General features: G+C 43.1%; 1 protein-coding gene across 2 annotated transcripts in view; it reads left to right on the top strand.

Moving 5' to 3' along the window:
* The window catches only part of PDPR (pyruvate dehydrogenase phosphatase regulatory subunit), a 38619-nt gene that overhangs the window by 15286 nt on the left and 5399 nt on the right, over positions 1 to 17934 (top strand). For both annotated transcript variants that reach the window (XR_016390880.1, XM_089902428.1), the window contains exons 7-17: positions 250 to 367; positions 1119 to 1268; positions 3633 to 3825; positions 5365 to 5489; positions 7352 to 7507; positions 7712 to 7845; positions 8216 to 8364; positions 8833 to 8945; positions 10320 to 10414; positions 11829 to 11918; positions 17279 to 17461. Coding sequence is in view for 1 of the 2 variants with exons in the window: in XM_089902428.1 (XP_089758554.1) it covers positions 250 to 367; positions 1119 to 1268; positions 3633 to 3825; positions 5365 to 5489; positions 7352 to 7507; positions 7712 to 7845; positions 8216 to 8364; positions 8833 to 8945; positions 10320 to 10414; positions 11829 to 11918; positions 17279 to 17461 (1506 nt within the window). In the remaining variant the exon portion in view is untranslated. The remainder of the gene's footprint in view (positions 1 to 249; positions 368 to 1118; positions 1269 to 3632; positions 3826 to 5364; positions 5490 to 7351; positions 7508 to 7711; positions 7846 to 8215; positions 8365 to 8832; positions 8946 to 10319; positions 10415 to 11828; positions 11919 to 17278; positions 17462 to 17934) is intronic.

Genomic DNA, 17934 nt, shown 5'->3' with positions numbered 1-17934 from the left:
GAGCTCCTTTCACGAGCTGGTAAATCTGTCTTCCTCTGCTCGAAAAGCAGACTTTGTGGTGTAAAGGGCGTAGTGTTGCTCCCCGTCCAATAACTGAACTAAAGCAGGCTGGAACTTGGCTTCCCACAGCTGATGTGGAGGCAAGAGCGCACAGAAGCCACTTGAAATTAAACTCTTTTCAAGAGGCTGCACTTGCTCATTTGTCTTTCTGTTCCTCTTCCACCCACAAATCAATCTGTCCATTTGTAGTGGGCATACGAGCTGGGTCTGTCCAACGAGGAGCCGGTTAGTATCCCGTTACATGCCTGCGAACACTTCTACCTTCTGACTCGCCCCTGGGAGACCCCTCTGCAGAGCAACACACCAAGTGAGGACTTGCACTTTGTTTTTAATCTTGTTTCCTTGCCCCTGTTCTGTCCTCTGCAAAGGAAGGCTTTCTGCTAAGGACAGACTGCGCCCGGAAGAGTCTTTTCTTTTTGTTTCTTTTCTGGAGCATGGTACAGGGAGGTGGACCCCATTGTAACTTGACTTTAATAACTCTTTATGAAAGGATGGCCAAAGTGGGCATTGCACTTAAGCCGTTTTGTTTGTTTGCAAGCTAACGGGTAGTCTCAAACAGGTCTAAACTGAGGGTGTTTGGAATGTAACCTAGAGTTCTTGACTTAATGCTACACGTTGTGGAGATGTCACAGGTGAGCTATAAACTCAGGCTGTTCAGAGACTCCCAGCGCTGTAGGGAGGGGTTGATACCACTTGGAGGCCTTCATCCCTGGAGTGGGCTCCACAGTCCCCCCTTCTCTCTGGCTTTCACATGGCACAGTGGCAGTTAAGCAGTTTGATTCTGAGAACTAGTCAAAGCTTCTAGATAAGTGATCTGGTTAGGGATAATCTGAGAAACAGTCTCCACTGTAAATCTGAGAGGGAGGATCCTCCCCCATGACCGGGAACAGTATTTTAAAGCTAATGAATGCCTGTGTTCAGTGAATGCTGTTTGGTTAATAAGTCCAATTTTGGGTGTTTTTGTTTTGCTGCTTTTTCTGTCCATTTAGACAGCTGGCTTGTCGCTCAACCCTGTCTTCTCCTCTACCCCCTACCCCCTTGTCATTTCTCTTCCTCAGCTATTGTGGATGCCGATGGAAGAATTTATATTCGGAACTGGCAGGGTGGCATCCTGTCTGGGGGCTTTGAGAAGAACCCAAAGCCAATTTTCACTGAGGGCAAGAACCAGCTGGAGATTCAGAATCTACAGGAAGACTGGGATCACTTTGGTGTGTGAGCTAGATTCTAACAAGATTGCCTTATATTTGTCTAAGATGTTACACTTTAAAGCCTTTTCAGGAACACAGGCATACCTCATTTTATTGTGCTTCGCACATGCTGAGTTTTTTCTTGGTTTCGTTTTTCAATTTTTTTTTTTTTTGAAGTATAGTTGATTTAGTGTCATGTCAAACTCTGCTGTATGATACTGAGTTTTTTATAGATTGAAGTTTGTGTTGAACAAGTCTGTTGGGACTATCTTCCAACAGCATTTTCTCACTTTGTGTCTCTGGCACATTTTGGTAATTGTAACAATATTTCAAGCTTTTTAATTGTTACGGTTGTTACGGGGTCTGTGATCAGTGCTTTTTGTTGTTACTGTTGCAAAAGATACGATTTGCTGAAGGCTGATGGTGATTAGCATGTTTTAGCAGTAAAGGGTTTTTTTGGTTTGTTTTTTACTTTTTTTAGAAGTTTTTAATAATACACTGAAGTCTAAGTAGAAAATTTTTTTAAATGATCTTTTTTTGAGGTACAATTGATGTACAGTATACAAGTTTCATGCGTACAAACGATATAGTGATTCACAATTTTTAAAGGTTATGTTCCACTAATAGTTATTATAAAATATTGACTACGTTCTGTGTTGTACAGTACATCCTTGTAGCTTATTTTTTTTATACATGGTAGTTTGTACTTCTTGACTCCCTGCCCCTATCTTGTCCCTCCCCTTTTCCTTCTCCCCAACAATAACCACTAGTTTGTTCTCTGTATCTGTGAGTCTGTTTCTTTTTTGTTTACATTCACTAGTTTTTCTTTTTTAGAGTCCACATATAAGTAATAACATACAGTGTTTGTCTTTCTCTGACTCATTTCACTAAGCATAATACCCTTCAAGTCCATCCATGTTATTGCAAATGGCAAAAGCTTTTTTAAGAGCTGAGTAGTATTCCATTGTGTGTGTTTGCGTATACACACACACATCTTCTTTAGCCACCTGTTGATGAACACTTAGGTTGCTTGCATATCTAGCCAAGTAGTTTTTAATTTACATTGTTTTTGGTTATGTACATTGTTTTTTAGACATAACGCTATTGTACATAGAGTACACTATAGTATAGTGTGAACAAAATTTTTATATGTACTGAGAAACCAAAAAATTCACGTGACTCACTATATTGCGATATTCACTTTATTGCAGTGGTCTAGAACTGAACCGAGATATACCCGTAGTTCCTTATTTGATCTTTGTAACAACCTCTTTTGGTGGTTACAGAGGGTAGTCTACAGAGCTTATCTGATCTAAGGATACGGTTATTGGTGAGCAGATTCAGGGACCTAAAATTAAAATCTTGGTTTAAGGGACTTTTGGCTTATCACTTATTCACCTAACATCATTGCTGAAATTTTAGGCTGGGAGGAAACCTTCTTTTGATAGGACTTCATTTAAAATTGAAGAGAACTTTAAGAAGCAAAACAGTTTCATTAATGTGTTCTTTTACTCAATTTTTAAATAATTTTAATTTAATTTATCGAATAGGTAATACAGTCACATGGTTCCCAATTCAAAGGTCTGTAGTGAAGAGTGTCCTTCCTTCCACTTGGACTTAAAATTTTTTTTCTTTAAATTTAGGAAATTTCAAACTTTTAAAAGTGAAGAGGGGCTTCCCTGGTGGCGCAGTGGTTGAGAGTCCGCCTGCCGATGCAGGGGACGCGGGTTCGTGCCCCGGTCCGGGAAGATCCCACATGCCGTGGAGCGGCTGGGCCCGTGAGCCATGGCTGCTGAGCCTGTGCGTCCGGAGCCTGTGCTCCGCAACAGGAGAGGCCACAGCAGTGAGAGGCCCCCGTACCGCAAAAAAAAAAAAAAAAAGTGAAGAGAATAATATAAAGAAATCCCATGTACCTACCAGCCAGCTTCAGTCTGGCTTCATCTTTACCACTGTCCCCCTGGATCATTCCCTGACGATGGACTTACCTTAAAACAGGTTGAGGATCTGTCTTTTGCAGCTGTTCCAACTTAGGAAAACATTGCCTTTTATTGCACATCTCTTTGGGGGTCATTTAAGAGCTTTTCCATGAGTCCTGATCCCTTTGAGATTCTATAGCCAGATGTAGTATTTACTCTTCCATAGCTCCTTTCCCTCTAAAGAGTATCTTTTTTCTCCGTCTTTATGCCAAGAACTCTGTAGGAATGTCCCATACTTCCCCAAGGCTTCTGCCTCTGATAGATGGCTCATCTTAGAAAACATTAGAAAACATTAGAAAACCTCCACAAGACATTTTCCGAAAGGAGAGGGAACAGAAAGTGTAAGGAGTACGGAGTTTTGAATCCCCTAAAGCTGACGACTGTGTTTGGGTCTGTTTTCGTTGCTCAGAGCCCCTGTTGAGTTCCCTGCTGCGTAGGATGCCAGAACTGGAGACTGTGGAGATCATGAAGTTGGTGAATTGCCCCGAGACCTTCACCCCGGACATGAGGTGCATCATGGGCGAGTCCCCTTCAGTGCGGGGCTACTTCGTCCTGGCGGGAATGAACTCTGCTGGCCTTTCGTTTGGTGGAGGAGCTGGAAGGTAAGTCTTTCGCACTCAGGTTCGGCTTGCGAGGCTTCTTCCTTTCCGGAATTACTTCTGGTTCATAGGATTTGTGATATACCTAATCCAGTATGTTCATAATAAGAGGAAGACACATGTCATGAGAGAGTTGTCCCCTTGAAAGTGTTTGCCATGGGAGGCTCTCCCCGTGTTCCAGACACGTCATTGTACAGAATGTTTTTGGAACTCCTCTTTTGGAGTTAGCCTTGGAGCCAGTGGGATGTTCTTCTGTACTACTTCAGTCATAACAAATGTTGGTCCTTTGAATATGTATTTGAGTTTGGAAATAGCCAAGTGTGGTGAGTGAAGTAAAAGATCATGCTGATCACACAGGTTTTTATTTTCAAATTTGGTACTTATAAAAATTAAGTGAGGGGGCTTCCCTGGTGGCACAGTGGTTGAGAGTCTGCCTGCAGATGCAGGGGACACGGGTTTGTGCCCCTGTCTGGGAAGATCCCACATGCCACGGAGCGGCTAGGCCCGTGAGCCATGGCCGCCGAGCCTGCGCATCCAGTCCGGGAAGATGCCACATGCCGCGGAGCAACTAAGCCCATGCGCCACAACTACTGAGCCTGCACTCTAGAGCCCACGTGCCACAACTACTTAGCCCACGTGCCACAACTACTGAAGCCCGCATGCCTAGAGCCTGTGCTCCGCAACCAGAAGCCACTGCAATGAGAAGCATGTGCACCACAACAAAGAGTAGCCCCCACTCACTGCAACTAGAGAAAAGCCTGTGCGCAGCAACGAAGACCCAATGCAGCCAAAAATAAATAAATTAAAAATTAAGCCGGTGTTGAAAGGACAAATACTGTATAATTCCACCCATATGAATACTTACAGTAGTCTAATTCATAGAGACAGATGTAGAATGGTGCTTGCCAGGGGTGGGGTAAGGAGGGAGTAGGGAGGGGCTGCTTAGTGGATATAGAGTTTGTTTGATGAAAAGAATTCTGGACGTGGATGGTGGTGAGAGTTACAGATAACGTGAAAGTGCTTAATACCACTGAAGTATACACTTGTAAATGGTTAAGATGGTAAATTTTACGTTGCGTGTTTTTTACCACAATTTAAAAACATTTTTTAATTGACCAGTGTTCTTGAGTGAATTGTAGAATGGCTCTGAAGACAGTTATGGAGTAGAAGTTACCAAAAATGTTTGGAGCAAAGGCGATATGGCCAGTTAACTGTATAACCTCCTGAGGTGACTTTTTACAGGAAAAAACAAACAAAGAAAAAAAAAACCCATTGGATGTATGGAGTACATTTGTATGGAATGTGGCTTATCTCTATACTTTCTAGGGAATCTTATCATTAGAGCTCATATCCTCATAGCGGTCTTGCGAGAGCAGTAGATGGATATAATTTGTTTCTTCCAGAAATTAAGGAAATTGCCCAGAATTGCTCAACCACTCTTGACAAGATAGAGTCTTTCGATTCTGTTGGTGCTTGATTCCTAGCACAGCACTGAGAGTATCACGGTGCTGAGAGGCCCAGCAACTTCCCCCATCTACACAGGTACCTCGCTGAGTGGATGGTGCATGGCTATCCCTCAGAAAGTGTCTGGGAACTGGACCTGAAGCGTTTTGGAGCCCTCCAGAGCAGCCGAACCTTCCTGCGCCACCGTGTCATGGAAGTCATGCGTAAGTGAAGCTTTATCCCCGTTGCCCATCGTTGCAGGCATCTGACTGGTTCTGTCGTCCAGAGGGGCAGATTCTTCCTTGGTTCTTTAGTAATTGCTTCAAGTTGGGCGTCTGAGTTTGGCTGTTTCAGGCCTGTGTTGGGGGCATTATGCCCACGTGACATTTATGGAACATTTTCTTTAGTGTATTGTATCTTAGTTACCTCGGGGACCAGGAAAGTGGACTAGGACGTACAGGTGGTGATTCCTGTCAGACTCCTGGCAGCAGCTTCTTGAACATTCCCAGCATTGCCTCCTTTCCACTTTGCTGTGTCAGAATGAATGCTCTCACTCCCCACTTGGTCTTTGAGATCATGGTTTGCTTTCCAAGGCAGAGAATTTGCCAAGTTAGTCTCAAAGCTTCAGGCTCCTTTGACTGACTCTCCTCATTAACCCATCCTATGCTAGCAAGATAGGAAACCATTTCTCATGTAAATACCAAACATACATTCCTGCTCTTTCTCCTTGTTTTTGCTTCTCTCTGACTTTGAAGGACGCTTTTAACTTGTTACTACTTTGTCTTGGCTTTATTTTCCAGTGTGCCCTTTAGAGATAGCTTTTGAATCAGGAATTGAACCAAATCAGATTGTAATTTCATTTTTGTATACTGAGGAACTGTTTTCAGACTTGACCAAATATATCTGTTTGGGGAATAGTTATCCTCAGGACTAAGATTCTGCATTGGCTGTGACCAGCATTCTTGTTTAAGGACGGACTGCTGGTTTAGTAGCTGGAGGTTCCATTAGCAATGAGGCCTTTGGATGACCTGTCACACCTGTGTGCTCACTTTTGGTCTGGGGCAGAGAATTCACATCCATGGGAGTTAAAGGACCTGGAAGCAGTATGTGTAACTGCTAAGGTTATTTAGTGAATATTTTGGTTACAGTGTTGAACTGTTAAGAGTCTAGGTTTCTACATCCATTGTTACTTTGGAAGCTGTGCAAATTGTAAATGAGCTGGAGCTTCTTCTTGATGATACAGTACTTTTGGTGGCCGCCTCTGATTCTCATGAGATGGAAGTTGCAGGCATGATAGAAAACGGGGAAAGGGAAAGTAGAACCTAAAGCCCAGAGGAGACTGTCACAGTATAAGGATGCCAGCTTGGTTTCCTTCTCTGTGATCTCCCAGTCTCCCCCCACGCTGACGTACCTCTTGTTTGGCCTGGTGTGAAGTCCGGTCTTCTCTCTGCAAGAGACTAGAGATCACACTCTTTCTGGATATTTTACGTATTCACTGTTGCAGATTGGACATTAGGAGAAATGAATTCTGACCCTCCCTTTGTTATGTAAATCATGTCACTGGGACAATACTTTGCAACCTGTCAGATTTCAGAACCACCAAATCAAGGCATGCTGTGTGCCCTTTTGCTTCAGAAATGGCTAAATATTAGGAAAAGTGTGTAACAGGTCTGAGACTCCAACAACACAGGCACTGGAAAGAATCAGGTGCCATTTTTTCACACTTTGTAACCACCTGTGTCCCGTGTAGACATAACCTTCATCTCTGCTGGGAGCTTAACAAGGTTTAGAACTCTGACCTTTCTGCCATTGTTTCTACCTACTAATTTGGAACAGTAATTATAAGCAAAGATCTAGAGTTGTTATGTGACTCACAGGTATATAAGTCTGTGGAGGGGTGTTACCAGCTCTTGCAGTGTGATCCTTTCTTCTGGAACATTCGTGTCACACTGGGTACTGTTTGGCAAATCAGGCTACAGCAGCCTGAAAGCATGCTTTTTTGAATAGGAGCAACTCCAGAGGCCCATGGATATTGGTGCTCAGCTCTGTGCCTTGGGCTTTCATAGGCTGCTCTTCTCTCTCCTAGCTCTGCTGTATGATCTGAAGGTTCCCCGCTGGGACTTCCAGACAGGAAGGCAGTTACGCACATCTCCTCTGTATGACCGGCTGGATGCACAAGGAGCCAGGTGGATGGAGAAACATGGATTTGAGAGGCCAAAGTACTTTGTGCCACCAGACAAGGGTAAGGAGGCACGTTCTCATTTTTGTTTTTGGGGGTTTTTTTGTCTTAAGAATAGTAAACCTTGTTTTTAAATGTGCATAGCTAGTTTGTCTTCCTAGGAGAATAAATAATAAAAACCTGTTATACTCTACTGATCTATCAAGGAGACTCACCAGTACAAGTCCCCTCCTTTTCTGTCTTCCTTTGGTTTTCTCTGTCCTGTAGACCTGTTGGCCTTGGAGCAGAGCAAGACTTTTTACAAGCCAGACTGGTTTGAGATTGTGGAGTCCGAAGTCAAGTGCTGTAAGGAGGCCGTGTGTGTCATTGACATGTCCTCTTTCACAAAGTTTGAAATAACAGTAAGTATTTGGGAACCAAAAGAACAGATTTGGAAACTTGCGTATTTATTGAATGCCTCTTGTTTTTCATCTGTCACTTCAAAGCAGACTAAGAACTCTGATATATTTTAGTGTTTCACCTGTATTATAACATTTTCTGGAATTTTTAGCGCTTTGTTTCTGGTTCTTTATCTGCTTGCAGAGGCTCATTTGACACTAGAATCAATAGCTAGCTTTCTCTGGAGCTCGTTGCAGTGGAGCAAATCTGCAAATACTGTTGCACGAGTACGGCTAATTGAATTTTCTCCGCAAGTGACTTTGCTTGTCAGGCCGCATTACCGGCCAGAGGTTCTCATGTTTGTTCTCTCTGCTTCGTTCCCTAACCCTACAGTCCACCGGGGATCAGGCATTAGAAATTCTCCAATACCTCTTCTCCAATGACCTTGACGTGCCCGTGGGCCACATCGTGCATACTGGCATGCTCAACGAGGGCGGAGGGTACGAAAATGACTGCAGCGTAGCACGGCTGAGCAAGCGAAGGTGAGCCGGCTGCCACTCTGCTCCCTCCGCCTAATGGCTGTGGCGGAGCCGAGCACTCAGCTCACCTCTCCAGGAAACTGTAATAACACACTGAGGACAATAAAACATTTCAAAGTCATGGCCAGTTCATTAGCAGCCCAGCGCACACACACACAAAAAGCACCAGGAGGAAAAAAAAAAAGAAACCCACCAGATTATGTAAAACTTGGTGTGGAAAAATTACTCTATTGAGGAAAAATGCCTTATGTTAGTAGGTCTGTATAATTTCTTGGCACTAGCAGAAAGCCAGAATCTTCTGTTTTGTCATTATGTGGTATATCCTAGAAGTATGTGCAGTTGGCCTTCCCTAAAAGCTAAGAGATCATTCACCAGTGTTCTGCTCGTTGCTTTGAAACTAGCTGAGAACTTACTGCTTCCTGATCATTCTCCTGCTGCCTGGTTTTGATTACTTTTGGGTCTCACTTTCAGTTTCTTCATGATTTCTCCAACCGACCAACAGGTCCACTGTTGGGCCTGGCTTAAGAAATACATGCCAGAAGACAGCAACCTGATTCTGGAGGACGTCACCTGGAAATACACTGGTAAGGGGGCCCTCTGCAGTCAGCTGAGCGAGGAAAAGCCAGCTGATCGAAGTTGATCCAGATCTGTCTTCTCCATTTGCCTTCTCTATATCTGATACTCAAAAATGAGTGTCAGAATTAGAATCTTGGAAGAGGCTCCTGGTCATAGAAAATTGATCTCTAATGCTTCCCCATGTTTTTATAAGTGAAGTGTGAATGAGTTAGTGCTTCAGTTTCTTTGTGTTTCGTTTACTGCTGTGTCCCCTACAGCCAGCATATCAGAGTGCAAATATTTGTTGAATGAATGAGTGACTCATTATTAAAGTATTTTTATATTTATTACCTAAGTATTATTTTCTTCAAAATTTCCCCTTAGTTTTTATTTTTTCTTTAATGAGTAAATACTTTTTAAGGATAGATAACTTAATTTCCGTATTATCTCTTCCTCAGCAGTCTTCTCAGGGAGCAACCCCTCCTCTTCTGCCACCTGATTCCAGCTTTAACCCCTCCCTACCCTCAATGGACCCCTGCCCCTCGCATCCACCAGGCCCTCATCCTCAGTTCATCATGGTAGCAAATATGATTACTTTCTCGCTACCAGATTAGAAAACTATAGAAGCTTATTGAAGCAAGCCTATTTTCTAGTCCATTTAAGGGTATTTGATGTGTAATTAGCTTAGGTGCTGTCGTAAATGTGACAGAATCCAGGCTGGGTGGGCAGCTCTCCTCAGGGCTCTCCTGGTACTGATTTGGGTTTGGGGCTTTTTCCGTCATGTAGCCACACTGGGAAGAGGAGGGGAATGGGAATTGTTTTTGTTTTGTCTTGTTTTTAAATATTTATTTGTTTGGCTGTGCCGGGTCTTAGTTGAGGCATGCAGGATTTTCATTGCGGCACATGGGATCTTTAGTTGCGGCATGTGGACTTCTTGGTTGCAGCATCTGGGATCTAGTTCTCTGACCAGGGATCGAACCCGGGCCCCCTGCATTGGGAGCATGGAGTCTTAGCCACTGGACTATCAGGGAAGTCCCAGGGAACAGGAATTGTGCAGGGGGTGGTTTGGCCAGCCCTGGGAGTGGGCTCCTATCCCCTGGCCTCATGATCCCAATCTAGTTGCAAAGGAGGCTGTGGAGTTTTGTCTTCCTTTGTTCAGGAAGAGGCAACACACTAGCCAGGCTGTCAGATGCCAGGAGTCAGTAGCAGCATTAAGCAGCCCTGTCAGGAGAAGTGTATTTGCCAGAATCAAGGTCCACCCTAGGATTGCCTAAGCAAATGGACATTTTCATGGTTTTGCCACCCACACCTGGCCATAGGAGAGCAAGTCCAGAGCAGACCTTTCCCATTGGTTCAGCTATTCACCTGGAGCGGCCAGACATCTCTTGTTCTTTTCCGTTTAGCCCTCAATCTGATTGGTCCTCGAGCTGTGGATGTGCTGTCTGAGTTGTCCTATGCCCCTATGACTCCAGACCATTTCCCAAGTCTGTTTTGCAAGGTGGGTACTAGTAAAGTTGTAGTTTTTAAATAAGCAGGGAATATTTCTTTTACAGAGATGGCAATTACATGTTCTCACTATGGTGTTAATACCCACAAAGCGTGTTCTGACTTTTATTAAGCAAACAGAATGACTGAATAAATCCATTTCTTTATTTTTCAATCTTCATGTTCTTCTTGTTTAATAAACATTGATATCTTTGAAGACCTAATTTCTGTGAATATCAGTTCTATATATTTATTGATTTCTGTAGAGGTGGATTAAATTTTTAAGTTATAGTATTATGATGCGGATGCCAAAAAATGCCAGTCAAGGTCAGGTCCCTTCTCTCCATGCAGTGCTTCCTCTTTTCCATACACAAAGTAACTTCTGTGTATGTGGCACCTTCAGGTAAGAAATGGTTTAGGTGAATCCCTAAACAACTTACTTAATTTTCTTTCTTTCTTATAAATTTTCTTTCTTATACTTGGCAACTAGAGCTGAGTGAAACAAACTGTAACTGAATAAAAGGAATGATAACTGAACACACTCTCTGGGAAGTGGTTGATTAGAGAGGTCCAGACAGACATGTTTTGGCAGTCTGTAACAAGCAGCTTCGGGACAGTTACTGATGGGATGCTCTTTGAAGTTCAAACCGAAGTTAGGATCCACCTCTTAAGTGATTTTACAGCTCTCCTTTTTCTCCATGGCACAGTTAAAGCAACAGGAAGCTCTGTTAGCTGGCAGCAGACCCTGTCACGGTACATTCTTTGCTCCTTGAAGAAGTAACCACGCGCGTGCGCCTGCGGCGTACCGCGCTGCGATGCCTGCTCCTCATGGAAACAGTCTGCTTTAGGGCCGTCTGGGGCTCACCGCTTCCCATTGCAGGAACGGTGGTTGAGTCAGGGGCCCCTTTTGGGTAACTGAGCTGCTGGAAACACGTTTTGAACATGAGAAGCCCAGTCTCTTCCCCCAGGGTAGCAGGTGAACGGTGTTCTTTGGTCATCTGGCATCATCTTCTGTGGGGCAGGTACCCAGGACTTGGCTGCCAGGTCCGCCAGGGAACACATTTGCCTGGTCTTCATTGCTCCCGGCGTCTCTGACTAAAACAAATCTTTAGCACGACTTTGTAAAAAGAAGTATTTCATGCTTTTCAAAGACTTTGCCTCCACTTCCCTCCACTGGCTTGGCTGGTACTCCTGAACTGGGGCTGTTCATGAGAAGAGCATTGGAATCTGTTCCTAATGACCCCAATGCCTGGAAACAGACTGTCTTGAGGAAGAAATTTTCATTCACATGTATCTCCATTAGGGTCCAACACAGGGTACAGAGCTAATGAGAGGGGTTGCCTCAGGCATTCATTCCTCTAACAAACATGGAGGGGCCCACTTCCCCTAACAGTTTCCACGATGACCTTCTCCCTTTGTTTCCACAGGAGATGAGTGTGGGCTACGCAAATGGGATCCGGGTGATGAGCATGACTCACACGGGAGAGCCAGGATTCATGCTTTACATTCCTATAGAGGTGAGAACCACGAGAGGATGGGTGCTGGCAGGGTTAGAGCGCCATGTCTGACCGGGCCTTGGTCACTGAGGGTAGGCTGCGTTAAAGAGATTTTAACGTTTTTAGCTAAGTTATGTACTTTTTTTGTGTAGGTAATATATTTACATGGTCTAAAACTAAAAACCTCTAAAAAGTATTCAGTGCCACCCGACCAGTTCCCACCAGCCACCACCAGTGATATAATTGTTAGTTTATATCATGTCAGAGATTTTTGTGCATATGGAAGCAAGTTCAAAGACGTATTCATAACCCTCTTTTTTAGAAACACAAATGGAGGCTTACTGCTGTTCTTCATCTTGATTTTTTTTACTTAGCAATTTAGAGATTTTTCCCTGCCAGTACCTGAAGAGAAAGAGCTTCCTTTTTCTTTTTTCTTTATTTTTTAATGAAAATGATATAGTATGCCATTATATAGTTGAATCGTAATTTATTTAACCAGTCTGGTACTAATAGACATTTATAGGGTTTCTAGTCCTTTGCTGTTATAAAAACTTCTGCAGTGTACAAGAGTGTCTTTTTCTTTATTGCTTGTACCAGCACAGAGTTGTCAGACTTTGGGCTGATGGGTGCAGTTCCATGCAAGAGATCAAGCTACTTGTCAAAACCCATCTCACTCCGAGTAAAAGCCCATCTGCAGGGCGCACACAGCTCTGCCGACCTTCCTCCACACTGCTGCTCATCTCACCCTATCTTCTTGCCTCTCCTTGCTGGACATGTTTCTGCCTCAGGGCCTTTCCACTTGCCCTTCCCCTTTCTTTGGCATATCCCTCCCCCCGTAGAGCCTCCCAAGCTCACAGCCACACATGCTTCAGGTCTTATTCACACCTCACCTTTTTTTCTTTTTAATTAAAAAAAAAAAAAAACTTTTTGGCCACGCCGCATGGCCTGTGGGATCCTACCTAGTTCCCCAACCAGGGATTGAACCCACGTCCCCTGCAGTGGAAGCACGGAGTCTTAACCACTGGACCACCAGGGAGGTCCCCACACCTCACCATTTTTTTTTTTTTTTTTTTTTAGTTTATTATTTTTGGTTGCGTTGGGTCTTCATTGCTGCCCGCGGGCTTTCTCTGGTTTCGGCGAGCGGGGGCTACTCTTCATTGTGGTGCGCGGGCTTCTCATTGTGGTGGCTTCTCTTGTTGCAGAGCACGGGCTCTAGGCGTGCAGGCTTCAGTAGTTGTGGCTCACGGGTTCTAGAGTGACGGGCTCTAGAGTGCAGGCTTAGTAGTTGTGGTGCACGGCCTTAGTTGCCCCACAGCATGTGCGATCTTCCTGGACCAGGGCTCGAACCCATGTCCCCTGCATTGGCAGGCGGATTCTTAACCACTGCGCCACCGGAAGTCCCACCTCACCTTCTTGAAGAGACCATTTAAAGTTGCAGTCTCTGGCCCCCTCCTCCCTAGCCTCCTTCCCTGTTTTATTTTTCTCAAGAGTGCTTACCACTGTCTTATAGAATATATATTTTCTTTATCTCGTTCATCACATTACCCGTTTAAATGTAGGTTTGCTAAAGGCAGGGATATTTGTTTAACTTCTATATCCCCAGCAGTTAGAGAAATACTTGGCACATAGTAAACGCTTAATATATGTTGCATGAATGAATGTCCTGGCAGTATCTTTTGTCCATTTTTGTATTGAATTATTGGTCTTTTCCCCCAATTTCTAGGCATTCTCTGAATCAGCCAACCAGTCCTTACTATTAAGTTGTAAATTTTTTTTCCAGTTTATCATTTGTCTTGATTTGTTTTTTTTGCCACATGGAAGGGTTTTTTTTATATATGTATTTTTTGGCTGTGTTGGGTCTTTGTTGCTGGGCGCAGGCTTTCTCTATTTGTGGTGAGCGGGGGCTACTCTTCATTGCGGTGCGCGGGCTTCTCATTGTGGTGGCGTCTCTTGTTGTGAAGCACGGGCTCTAGGCACGTAGGCTTCAGTAATTGTGGCATGTGGGCTCAGTAGTTGTGGCTCGCGGGCTCTAGTAGTTGTGGCACACGGTCTTAGTTGCTCTGTGGCATGTGGGATCTTCCCGGACCAGGGATGGAACCCGTGTCCCCTGGCAGGTGAATTCTTAACCACTCTGCCACCAGGGAAGTCCCAGAAGGGTTTTCTAAATTTTACTTTTTATTATGGAAATGTTTCATATGTTGCAAAAAATTTTTTTTGTAGGTGAATTGATGAATCTTTTGTGGCTTCTAGAGTTTAATACATAGAAGGGGCTTCCCCACTCCAGAGTTAAAAAATTTTTCCACTTCTGGTGCTTTTGTAGTTTGTGTTGTTGCTATTTATGGGTTTGTGTGTTTTGTTTTTTCATATTTAAATGCTCCAACCTTTTGCACTGTCTCTTGGTACTTTATGAGCTATGGATCAAACTATTTTTTCTAACATGGATGACCAGTTGATGTGAGATTCTACCTTTACCACATACTAAGTTTCTATATATATTTAGATTTATTTCTGGACTTTTATTCTATTTGTATATCCAGTATCACATTGTTTTAATTACTGAGTCTTTATTGTATATTTTAATACTCGGTAATGCTTATCCTCCCTCATAGCTTGGAAAACTGGAAAAGACGAATTCCTGTTTCCTTATTTTCCCTTATAAACTTTTTTTTTTTACATCTTTATTGGAGTATAATTGCTTTACAATGGTGTGTTAGTTTCTGCTTTATAACAAAGCGAATCAGTTATACATATACATATGTTCCCGTATCTCCTCCCTCTTGCGTCTTCCTCCCTCCCTCCCACCCTCCCTGTCCCACCCGTCTAGGTGGTCACAAAGCACCGAGCTGATCTCCTTATAAACTTTTATAATCATCTAGTTAAAACAGAAACACCCTGAGTTGTTGGATTGTTACGTTTGTAAATTAGGAAGAATTGACATTCTTATATGTGTTGAATCTTACAATCAAAATATACCTTTCTTTATGCGGGGTTTTTTTTTTGGTGACCTTCAGAGGTATTTTGAAGTTTTCTTCATGTAGATGGTATACATTTCTTAAATTTATATGAATATTTTGGTGGTGTTGCTGTTGTGAATGGGAAGGGTGTCTTTATTCTGGTGTCTCCTGATTTATGAAAGCTTTTTTCCCCGTATATTAATGCTTTAACCTGTTTCCCTCCTAAACTATCTTACTGTTTATAGCTGTTTTTTAGTTGATTTCTGGAACTTCCAGGGTTCAGTCTTACCATACACAAACAATAATAGTTTTTGTTTCTTAACAATTTTTATTCCTGCATTTTCTTTCCCTTGTCCAGTTGTGACAAGTAGCAGTGATCTTCAACCTCATGTTCTTGACATAGTCATACTACTCATGGTGTTAGGTTTCCTTTTAATTATTAAATGAAGCACAGATTTACCAGCCCATGAAATTTTATCTGCTTTTCCACACTCAAAAGTATTATAACAATATTAAGGTGAAGGGATTATTCATGATTTGAGAAGAGTTAATATGCATGTAGCTGATATGTTTTGCCTGTACTGAAGTGCCATATGGTCATTCAGGTGTTACCACCTGCTCCTGGGTCATTAATCAGCCAAGCCCATCAGGAGGGAGAAGCCCTGTTTTCTGTGAGTCCAAGAGGTAATTTGTGCACTGCTTGGGTTCTTTTCAAGCTGGCTTTTGTCCTCAAGAAGCTTATACTTGTCTCTGAGGAGCTGCCTTCCAAAGCATGGTGGCAGATAGCAGATTGGTTTGTTCACACTCAATCCCTGGCATCTAGTGAGAAAATGAGTAAGTAGTGGGGACCCACTTTTCGCTTTGCTCTTCTCTAGCCCAAGACTACTCACCTGCTTTAAACCTTTGTCTTCTTAATTCAAGTACAGAGCATTCAGCTTGAGACACTGAACCCACCCGAGATACAGCTCATTCTTACTCTCGTTTCCCAGCCAGTCTCCAATGGTCTCCTCTACCCGCCTTTGCTATTTGCAGTGTTTCACTTACACACATACCACAGGCTGTGTTGTACCCAATAGCTCAGACTCCCTTTTCCACATCTAAAGTTGCCTTGATCACAGCTGTCTGCTTAGTCAATGCCTGTTCGGCTGCAGTAGTGCAGTTTATAGAGCAACATACATTGCCAGGATAAAGAATTGCGATACCAATGAAGCAGATTTTTGTTTTTGACTTTTCCCCCCAATTTTATTGAGATATAATTTACATACATCATTGTATAAGATTAAGGTGGACAGGATAATGGATTGACTTACATAGACTGTGAAATGATTACCACAGTGTTTAGTTACTAGCATCCATCATCTCATACAGACACAATAAAAAGAAAAAAAATTTTTTTTTCCTTGTGATGAGAAGAACTCTCAGGATTTACTCTTAATTTTCATGTTATCACACAGCAGTGTCACCTAGTCATCATGTTGTGCATTACATCCCTAGTACTTACCTTATAACTGGAAGTTTGTACCTTTTGACCACCTTCCTCCAGTCCCCACCTGTAACCACAAATTGATCTCTTGGTCTATGAGTTTAGTTGCTATTTTGGTTTTATTGTTGTTTAATAGTTGTTGTTTTTTTAAGATCCCACATATAAGTGAGATTATACAGTATCTGTCTTCCTCATTCCTCTGTCTTGTTTTCTGTTTTACAGTTTTTAAAGTAAACAGTGTAGTTTGTTGTTGGGCTTTAGACTTAACAGAGTATTTGAGTGAGTATTTGCTTTCAATTTGGAAAACTTTTGTTCATTTAAGTTATGTGATACTTAAACGTGTCTGGAACCAAGAACAACAACATGAGAGACTGGATATTGTGGGAAGAACAACAACATGAGAGACTGGATATTGTGGGACACGGGTAGGAGAGCTCTGATTTTTGGGATCCTCTGTGACTCACTCTAGGTCTCTTAAGATACGCCATAATCCGTGTGACAAATCAGAGTTGTGCGTGCATGTCTAGAGTTATGTGTAACACCAGTTTCACAGCATAGGCCATTGCATAAGGGAAGGACCAAGCTCAGGGAACTGGCGCAAAAAAACAAAGCCAAAGCTAGTGGAGGATGCATGGCTGTTGGAGAGGCAGTTACGAGACTGGTCGTTTACTGAGTGGTAAGAGAGCTTCTGTGAGTTATTATTTAATAAGTGCTATAAAAATAAAAAAAAATAAGTGCTATATACTGAGATCGTAGACATTTTAGAGAAGTAAAAAGATAAAGGTGCTGCTTTCGTGGAGCTTAAGCCTGGGCTGCAGCACTTTGGTTCCTGAGGATTGTAGACAACCTTCTCCCTTGTCCAGGTAACAGTGTCAGCCGTCAGGCAGATTCCGTGTTTAACTCTGAAGGTCTGCTGGTTACTGACCTTTTGTCTCTCCCTCTAGTACGCCCTGCACGTATACAACGAAGTGATGAGTGTTGGACAGAAATATGGAATCCGGAATGCTGGGTATTATGCTCTTCGTAGTCTCCGAATTGAAAAGTTTTTTGCCTTCTGGGGTCAGGATTTAAACACCCTCACCACACCCCTGGAATGCGGACGAGAGTCTCGGGTGAAGTTAGACAAGGTATTGTACCTGTGCACACTCCACTCTGCCCTCAGCTTCCTGAGCAGGGAGCCTGCATGAGAACAGGAAGAGCTGAGGTGGGAGGAAAAGTGTATAGGTGTTGAGACCTCCAAATGTATCTATGGGATAAAACACTTAATATGGAAACATCATAAATAGACAACACTTGTTTGGGGCACTTTGTTCTCTTTTAGACTGAGTGCTTTCTGGGCAGTTTTTCTGAGTTGATTGTGGTAATTCATTAATATGCCACATGTACAACATTCCACTGCCTAATTTTTTCGTAATCACCATTCAAGAGGATGAAAAGCCTCTTTCCCACCGCTGAGCCCACCCAGTCCCACTGCCAGCTTGACCAGAAGCAGCAGTGTCCTGCCTCTCCTTGTAGATAGCTTCCATGTAGTGCAAACAGACGAGTAATTTCCCCTCACCACGTTCTTAACCTTGGTGGTTGGATACTGTATACTTGGTAT

The sequence above is a fragment of the Delphinapterus leucas genome, chromosome 20 (assembly GCF_059928025.1).
Source record: "Delphinapterus leucas isolate spDelLeu-1000000601 "Yukka" chromosome 20, BTC_Dleu_Yukka2, whole genome shotgun sequence".
NCBI classification, from domain to species: domain Eukaryota; kingdom Metazoa; phylum Chordata; class Mammalia; order Artiodactyla; family Monodontidae; genus Delphinapterus; species Delphinapterus leucas.
Note: the sequence above shows the minus strand (reverse complement) of the source record. Positions and strands in the feature narration are given on the sequence as shown.